Source organism: Carassius gibelio, chromosome B24 (genome assembly GCF_023724105.1).
Source record: "Carassius gibelio isolate Cgi1373 ecotype wild population from Czech Republic chromosome B24, carGib1.2-hapl.c, whole genome shotgun sequence".
Taxonomy (NCBI): Eukaryota; Metazoa; Chordata; class Actinopteri; order Cypriniformes; family Cyprinidae; genus Carassius; species Carassius gibelio.
Genome location: NC_068419.1, coordinates 281877 through 291876, shown reverse-complemented (window position 1 = coordinate 291876; position 10000 = coordinate 281877). Strand labels below are relative to the sequence as shown.

At 38.0% G+C, this 10000-nt stretch overlaps 1 protein-coding gene across 1 annotated transcript in view; it reads left to right on the top strand.

The window, feature by feature from the left end:
* LOC128013637 (protein diaphanous homolog 1-like) overlaps positions 1-8444 on the top strand; it is a 19345-nt gene extending 10901 nt beyond the window's left edge. Inside the window, exons 12-14 of the mRNA XM_052596752.1 lie at positions 666-730; positions 2997-3176; positions 7800-8444. Of these exons, the coding sequence (XP_052452712.1) occupies positions 666-730; positions 2997-3176; positions 7800-8429 (875 nt within the window). The 3' untranslated portion in view covers positions 8430-8444. The remainder of the gene's footprint in view (positions 1-665; positions 731-2996; positions 3177-7799) is intronic.
* The last annotated feature ends 1556 nt before the right edge of the window (positions 8445-10000 follow it).

The window sequence follows — 10000 nt, the reverse complement described above, 5'->3', positions numbered from 1 at the left end:
AAACACTAGACACCGTAATGCCACATTTAGCGTTCAGAATCTCCCACGAAACATCAGAACATCTCAAATCCCTTCCAGAAAAATCCAGAGGACATTGAGAGTGCTCACAAACAAGCTCTTTAGGATTCAGTCCAAATAAGCTCATTTTGTCATTAGCATGTCGTATTTGTCCGAGACCAATGCGTACTTCCTTTCTCTCTGCCACCTGTGACCTCATTATCATATCTCACTAGAACCCCTCCCATTGGCTGCTGACGTCAGCGCTGACCCTCTCGCTGTCTGACTCACCAGTTAAATTAAGTTTGCTCGCTTTCCTGAGACTCGTTTTGGGTTGTAATGCCACACATTGCAGTGATATTGATCTGGAGTTCAGAGAGACTTTAGGGTTTGAGAACAGACACAGAAGAGTTTTCCACGAGCTTTAGATGTATAAATGAATGCTGCCCTTTGTGTGGTGATTTCAAAGGCGCTTTTGGGTTTCTCTTTTTAGCGCGAGTGTGAGATGGGACAAAGTGAGCAGCAGATTTTAATTAGATCGTTCAGTAATCAGAGCACGAATCACAGGAGGAAAAGAGACTCGTCGAGTGAAGGACACTTTACACACACACACACACACCCCTCATAAACTGTCTATTCACTCGCTGCCTGTCTCTCTTTCTCTCTAGATAACATGGTTGATAAAACCAAAGTGGAAATCAGTGAAGCTAAGGCCACAGAGCTGGAAAAGAAGGTATTGACACAGACAAACACACTCTTGAGACTGGATGAATGACACACAGATTTAAACTAAATCATTGTCTACTGAAATGCATTGAATGGGCATCCAATATTGATCAACAACAGCAGATTTACTGCTACACACACACACACACACACACACACACACGCAGCCGCTGCTCCCAGACGCCCCCCGCTGTCTCAGTGCGCCTGTCAGTCGACAGATGTGTAATTTGGGAGGTGAGATGAGCAGAACAGAGATTTCCTGTCTCTTCCTGACAGCTTCCCTCCAAACTCACCAAATACAGTTTACAATTACCCTGTATGTGTGTGTGTGTGTGTGTGTGTGTTTGTGTGGCTTTATCTGAATGCATGTACTCTTGTCTGTGTGTGCATCTTGGTTGGGTTTCTTAAAAAAAAATAAAAAAAATAAAACATATCCGGGTCATATTTCACTCCCAACTCAAAAAAAAGGAAGACAGAAAGAAAATGCTTATTTTCAGTTTCTCTTTATTATTACAGTTTATTACAGTATTATTATTATTATTATTATTACAGTTATTTATTTACTTGCATTGACATTATTTCCATGACAATTAAGCAAAATGAACCCTCAAGTTCTCATTACCATGATGCATCCTTTTGTTTTACTTTCTGTTTTTGTGTCACTTAAATTAGATTCTCATTACTGTAATAGTGTTTTCCTACTGTATTACAATTAAAAATCGCTTATGTAATTTTTTGTTACTAATTTTAATTATCACCAAATTTCAATGCAGTGCAGCTAAAAATCTGCCATGATGTATAAACGTTACAGCTAAAAAGTTACATGTTTTATTCACATGACATTATTGTCCATGAGATTTTTATTAACACAACACAAATTTGACCTTAAAATTATCATTACCATAATTCATCATAATGTTCTGCTTTAATACATTTTTTTGCAACCAGCTAATGATTCTTATTCCGTTCTCATTACTGTAATGCAGTGTTTTCTTACTGTATTAGAATTTCATAAATGAACAATTTATGTAAAGATCATGTAAAAACGTTACAGATGTATTTTCTCGATACAAAACTGTTTCACTTTCATTACTGTAATTAAAAAAAGAGACGGAAGCAGCAGTTGTGAGTGGGGTGGCCAACTCTAGCTTCACCACTGCGTTAATTAAACTGAATAATTATAATAATATTCGCCTGCGTTAACGCTAATTTTGACAGCACTAATATGTATTTGGTTTAAATGTTGATACATTTTATGCATATATTATTGTACTGCACTGTTTTTATAAGCTAAAAGACAGTACAAATACAAAATATAGTTTAAATCTCTTATAAATAAGTGAATCTTTTAAAAAACGAATTTTTTTTTTTACGTTTTTGGGAATGCAATGTGACCATGGCACATTCTTGACAGGTTTCCTGAGATTTACTCTTCTCTGTGTGTGTTTTTCTCTGTCCCAGCTTAAATAGAGTAAACACTGCAATACTCCCTGCTTCACTTATGCTTTTGCGTGAGTGTGTGTCCTATGGGGCTTGTCAGGCGAGTGTTTACACTTCCTCTCTCTCCCCCCTCCTTCCCTTTCTAATTTAGAGTAATAGCAGTGTGTCGTCAGAAGAGCGACAGCAAACGACTCTCATTATTAACACATAGAGAAAGTGTGTGTGTGCGTGTGCGTGTGCATATGACCCTTCCATTTCCGCTGCTGTCACGTAATTGCATGTCTTGACTCGCCATCAATGTCACCGGAAATTGTCAATGTCTGTCTGTGTGAGGCAGAAGGACAGATTTTGTGGAAGTGTGTGTGGTGAATACTAAAACCCACAGAGACTCCGTTTCGGCTCAGATTTGTTCTTGAATCCGTCCTCGGAGTCGTCCACGCTGGCAACAACAAACCACCTTCACAGTGATAAACTGAGGGTCACAGTCTACACATGGGTCACCTGAGAGTTTATTAATAACACAATATATACAAGAAAATGTTTTGAGCAGCAGATCAGTATATTAGAATGATTTCTGAAGGATCGTGTGGCACTGGAGTAATGATACTGAAAATTGAGCTTTGATCATAGGAATAAATTACAATTTACAATATATTTACACAGACAACTGTTATTTTGAATTGTAATACAGTATTACTGTTTTACTGTAAATTTAATCAAATAACTGTAGACTTGGTGAGGGGAATCGCTTTAACTTTAATTTGTCATAAAGGTGTGTTTTGTGAGATTTAGACACATCCTGGTGTTTAATTGAGATGTGTGTTGTTGTGTAGCTGGACGCAGAGTTGACGGCCCGTCACGAGCTGCAGGTGGAGCTGAAGAAGATGGAGGCCGATTACGAGCAGAAGGTTCTGGAGCTGAGCACTGAGAAAGAGACGCTGGGGAAAGAGAAGAACGAGCAGGAGAAAGAGAACCAGGGCCTGCAGTCAGAGATCAGCCAACTGAAAGAGAAGGTACACCGACAGGAAGTGATGTCATCTCTCTATTACCAGCTTTGGTTAAACAGACCAACATAACTTTTGGTCAACCAGTGGTGTGAGTTTAGTGCGGAACTTCCTGTTTGTTTAAATGTTTTTAAAAACAATGGACTTTTCAAATTTCTGGGATTTTCAGAAGCGGAAATAAACTACAGCAAATACATTTAACATAAGTTTTATAAATATTTTACAAATACAGTTAGATTTTTTGCTGTCACAGTTGCTTTAAAAGCAAAAGAAAGAAGTCCACGGTAGCATTTTTCTGACTTTCCAACAGCATTAACCATTTTTCTGTAGTTACTGTGTAATATTAATTGTGGGAACACTTCATCACAGTATACAGTATTGTTCAAAATAATAGCAGTACAATGTGACTAACCAGAATAATCAAGGTTTTTCGTATATTTTTTTTATTGCTACGTGGCAAACAAGTTACCAGTAGGTTCAGTAGATTCTCAGAAAACAAATGAGACCCAGCATTCATGATATGCACGCTCTTAAGGCTGTGCAATTGGGCAATTAGTTGAATTAGTTGAAAGGGGTGTGTTCAAAAAAATAGCAGTGTGGCATTCAATCACTGAGGTCATCAATTTTGTGAAGAAACCGGTGTGAATCAGGTGGCCCCTATTTAAGGATGAAGCCAACACTTGTTGAACATGCATTTGAAAGCTGAGGAAAATGGGTCGTTCAAGACATTGTTCAGAAGAACAGCGTACTTTGATTAAAAAGTTGATTAGAGAGGGGAAAACCTATAAAGAGGTGCAAAAAATGATAGGCTGTTCAGCTAAAATGATCTCCAATGCCTTAAAATGGAGAGCAAAACCAGAGAGACGTGGAAGAAAACGGAAGACAACCATCAAAATGGATAGAAGAATAACCAGAATGGCAAAGGCTCAGCCAATGATCACCTCCAGGATGATCAAAGACAGTCTGGAGTTACCTGTAAGTACTGTGACAGTTAGAAGACGTCTGTGTGAAGCTAATCTATTTTCAAGAATCCCCCGCAAAGTCCCTCTGTTAAAAAAAAGGCATGTGCAGAAGAGGTTACAATTTGCCAAAGAAAACATCAACTGGCCTAAAGAGAAATGGAGGAACATTTTGTGGACTGATGAGAGTAAAATTGTTCTTTTTGGGTCCAAGGGCCACAGGCAGTGAGACGACCCCCAAACTCTGAATTCAAGCCACAGTACACAGTGAAGACAGTGAAGCATGGAGGTGCAAGCATCATGATATGGGCATGTTTCTCCTACTATGGTGTTGGGCCTATTTATCGCATACCAGGGATCATGGATCAGTTTGCATATGTTAAAATACTTGAAGAGGTCATGTTGCCCTATGCTGAAGAGGACATGCCCTTGAAATGGTTGTTTCAACAAGACAATGACCCAAAACACACTAGTAAACGGGCAAAGTCTTGGTTCCAAACCAACACAATTAATGTTATGGAGTGGCCAGCCCAATCTCCAGACCTTAATCCAATTGAGAACTTGTGGGGTGATATCAAAAATGCTGTTTCTGAAGCAAAACCAAGAAATGTGAATGAATTGTGGAATGTTGTTAAAGAATCATGGAGTGGAATAACAGCTGAGAGGTGCCACAAGTTGGTTGACTCCATGCCACACAGATGTCAAGCAGTTTTAAAAAACTGTGGTCATACAACTAAATATTAGTTTAGTGATTCACAGGATTGCTAAATCCCAGAAAAAAAAAATGTTAGTACAAAATAGTTTTGAGTTTGTACAGTCAAAGGTAGACACTGCTATTTTTTTGAACACACCCCTTTCAACTAATTGCCCAATTGCACAGCCTTAAGAGCGGGCATATCATGAATGCTGGGTCTTGTTTGTTTTCTGAGAATCTACTGAACCTACTGGTAACTTGTTTGCCACGTAGCAATAAAAAATATATTAAAAACCTTGATTATTCTGGTTAGTCATATTGTACTGCTATTATTTTGAACAATACTGTATGAAAGGGATTCATCATTTTTATTTATACATTATTTTACAGTCTCATCAGGATTTCACGTTTTTCTGTGTGTATGTGATTTTTGTTATGAAAATGACTGATTTTGTGATGGTAATTACCAGAATTGTTTGTCAAATTGGCATTTTTTGTTTTAGAATTAGAACACCACATGTACTACATTATAGTGTTACGAAAACGAAAACTATGCCTAAGACAAGACGATGATCAGATGACAAAAAGTTCAATAAACAATAACTGACAAAAAAAAAACCACTTTAATGTATAAAAAAATGTAACCATACAAAAATGTATTATTATACTCATCAAAAACCGGAAACAAAATATAATCTTAGGTAGGATCTTGTTATTTTTGTGTTTTAATAATCTAAAACCTAATTTAGCACACATTTTACAATAATGCATCCGAATCAGACTCTCTGCTCTTCTATATATTAATGGGCAGTTCTCCAGCAGAATAAACTACAAAGTTGACCAGACTGTGTTTCTGAGAGAAATATGAACAGAGAAGAGAGTTAACAAATGTGAGAGAAGGAGAGATATAAATAGAAGAGGAAGGACAGTAATGATGTTTATTTATTATCTAACAAACACAACACAGACGAGCTTCAGATAATTACAGTGGAAAGTGATGAAGCGCAGCCGTCAGCAGAAGTTCAGATGTTTGGACGCTTCATATGTCCATCCACGTATATATATTTATAGTCTGAGAGAAGTTGCTGAACTCAACCAACTCATCACCTACAGTTAAACAAGCTTCAGCTAGAACCCCCTGAACTACTTCAGATTCTCTCTCTTTCTCCGATGTGACATTAGGAGGCTGGTCACTTTTTTATGAGTTCTGCCAAGTTCTGGGTAAATAAATCATGCTGCTAATTAGACATGAATTTAGACATACCCTCAAACTCTTGCCGGATCGTCTTCTGTCCGTCTGTCTCTCTCCCTCCATCAGTTAACTAGATTTTTACATTTTATGCAGAAACCACACAAGTAATGAAAAGTTGCAATTGCATTTTTATTTTGTGATAGAAAAAAAGAATTGTGAAATGTGAACTGAATCTGAGACAAAGTCAGGGCTCATAACGCTCACTCACATTACAAGAGCGCTGTCCCGAGCGAAGGTGCTGAATTAGTTGGCATCGATTGCTCATGAATCGATTTTCCACTTCACACGAAGGTGCAATACAGCGTTAAGAAAGACAACACGTTCTATGCAAATGAAACATTCCTCAAATCATTACAGTAACATTTATTTTGATATTCTGATAAGTTATCAGTAGAATATAGATTATAAATTAAATTATCAAATGGTCAGTAAAATGTTCACACGATATGTTGTGACGGTTAGACGAACCGGGTATCCCTCGCTAATCTTCCATCCTCCTTATCCCATTTTGCCACTTGTGCCGCTACTTGATATGGGTTTAACTACTTCTAAAAAAAATTATGTATTACACTTTTATATTAATGGTAAGGTACTACAATCATAATTGATTGGCAAGCAGCTGCAGTTACTTCTGTTTAATGCGGTATTGATTGCCATTGGTTAATGTTTTCAATAAAAAGCAACCTATCTAAAATGAACAGAGAAACAAAAAGGTCTGAGAAGGTCCAGCAGCTCCATAATGAGCTGTCTTTTGGAGGCAATTTTTTTTATATATATATATATATATATATATATATATATATATATATATATATATATATATATATATATATATAGCCACGCCAGGCAAAATGTCAAAAGTGCTTAAGTTTTGCCGAATAAAAAAATTTAAATGGACTAAACGGCTCCGCATCCGGCGCCGTCTTTGATTCAATACAAGGACACGCTGGAACTGGACACCGCCATGCTTACCCATTTATAGATCTTTGCCATTTAGAGCCAAATTGTTTGCCAGATTTTAATTATCAAAATGTGATTGCCAATTCGCTTGAATTACATTACGAAAAAGCCTAGGCTAATTACCACCATATTAGGTCTGATACCACATAAAGTCAACTTTGTATCCATTGCGAACATAATTTATTATGAGTCTTAAAATGAAACATAAAATCATTGTTGAGCCACAATATTGTCAACATACCTGGTTTGACTTGTACTGCGCTGCACTGATTTCTAAAGACTGCTTCACAGTGGCGGAGACTAGCGTATTGAGCTCAAACAACGCCAACCTTACGAAAGTGTGACTTACAGAAGATATACTTAGCGTACGAACGTGTCGGGAATCATGCCATAAGGTTAAAAGAGAGGTTAAGGTATTGGTTAAGAACTACTTGGCGATAAGAACGTTTTGGGGAACCGGGCCCAGAATTGTGAGATATAAACAAGTCCTTTTTCAAAATTTTCATTTTGCAATTCTTAGTTTGTTTTGCGAATATTTTTTTATTTTTTCCAGGATTACAAGTTTATATTGAAAGTTTTTTGCAAATCTTAATTTATTTCTTACAATTCTGAAAAAAATTCAGAATTTGTAGATTAAAAAGTTAGTTAAATAACTTTTACGTTTTTTTTTATTTTTTTATTCCGTGGCAAAAACGGACTTCCACTGTATTGTTTGAAGTGAAATTAAATCAAAGTTTGTACACCTCTGTGTTTCTTCTGTTTGTCAGATTGAGAAGCTCTCTAAAGATCTCAAAGAAGCCAAAGCGAAGGTCATCACTGTGACCGTGCCTGTGCCTGTGGCTCCGCCCCCCAGCCAGTCAGCTTCCTCTGTGCCACCTCCGCCTTGTCCTGGTGGAGCTAGCCTCCCACCTCCTCCTCCACCGGGACAAACAGCTATGCCCCCGCCACCACCGCCGCCTCCTCTGCCCGGAGCACTTGGCCTGGCTCCGCCCCCTCCACCGCCTCCTTTACCCGGAGCACCTGGTATGCCACCTCCCCCTCCGCCTCCACCTCTTCCCGGGGCAGCCAATATGCCGCCACCTCCTCCACCTTTACCGGGTGCACCTGGAATGCCTCCTCCTCCTCCTCCTTTACCTGGAGCACCTGGTATGCCGCCTCCTCCGCCTCCTCCACCTGGAATGCCCGGTATGCCTCCTCCACCTCCTCCGATGGGCGGTCCTGGGATGCCACCGCCCCCTCCGGGTGGGTTTGGTGGATGGGCGCCTGCTGTTCCTCAGCTGCCCTTCGGCCTCCAGCCTAAGAAAGACTACAAACCTGAGGTGCAGCTGAAGAGAGCCAACTGGAGCAAGGTGTGTATGTTCCCACATGTCTGCATCTCCTGTTTCGGATATAAATGATGGTACATTCGCCTCATCATCATCACTATTAGTCCAGTCACTATTAGAGAAATAGTTCTAGCTGTTTAATGCTCAAACTAGGTAATGATTCTAGAGGAGGGCACACAAATGAAAAATAGTCAGACTTGGCAAACTTTTCTAGAACAAAATACATGAAAAAGCAAATCAAAAGCTACGTAAAAATAGTAATAATAATAAGTAATTTAATGTGTATTTTAATTTAACACATTAATTATATTGTTAATATTATAAATAAAAATTATATATATATATATATATATATATATATATATATATATATATATATATTATTTTTTTCTTTTCTTTTTTTTTTACGTAACCTAACTAAAAAAAATAGATTTTTATCATTTATTTGCTTAAAAAAATAAATGATTGATTTGCCAATGGGGTAAGAAAAATAAAGATAATAATATTAATATAACTAAAGTAAAATTTTATATATATATATATATATATATATATTCTCTAATACATACTCTAATGGCAATAATTATGTACAAGGCAAAAGTACTGATGAAGAAGATATTTTTGTGTGTGTGTGTCAGCATAGCCGTAGTTTCAACCCGTATGTCTCCCAAGTGCAAGTGACACACGTGACAATGAGCTGTTTATCATGAACACGCTGCTCTCTTCCTCCGATCTCTCTCTCTCGCTCTCTCTCTCTCTCTCCCTCTCTCTCTCTCTCTCTCTCTCTCTCCCTCTCTCTCTCTCTCTCTCTCTCTCTCTCTCTCTCTCCTCCCTCCCTCCCTTTCCTTCACTGGCTTTTCCTCGGCCTCCACAAGAGTAAAAACATCAAAACGGCCCTGTCTCCTTTTAGCCTAAAGCTACTCTTTAATGGCTTCAGTGGAATTCATGAGTGTTTAGAGTCTCAGTGGTTAGAGCTCTTTGAGGATGTCAGTGAAATAGCTTTTTAATAAGCCTGTGTCTTTTGACTGTGTCTCCGAAAGATAATTAAATTGCTGGTAGAAAGCATTCTTTTGTAATTTAAATTAAAAAAAAATTCCACTTTCCTCTCATCCTCTTCAGCGTAGTCGTCTTATCTCATGACGCTCCTGACACACACTCTCGCTCTCGCTCGCTCGCTCTCTCTCGCTCGCTCTCTCTCGCTCAGGGTAATTAGATGCTGCTGTATCATTAGAGGTTGTACCTTGTCTCTGTGTCCTAACCTCTCTTTGCCGAATCCTCTTTCCCCTTATGCATTTAATTCTCGTCTTCTCCTCTCAGATTTGTTTTTTTTTCACATTTCAGTGGAAATGGAGGTGAGAGATGCTGCACTTACATAGACAGTCATTTAATATTCTCTGACTAATGGTGAATGTTAAACATTCACAGAGGCTTCGTCATTGCAATGCATTTTTCTTGAGTGCTTAATCGTTTCAGTATGCCAATCTATTTATGATTATTTTGGCACCTTTATATAAACAGTTACTTAACTAAAAATAAAAAAATATATACATATATGTATATGTGTATTAGGGGTTGAACGACTAGTGATTTTGATTTTTTTTTGTTATTTTAACTGTTGCAAAATGGAGCGTAAATGTGGAAGT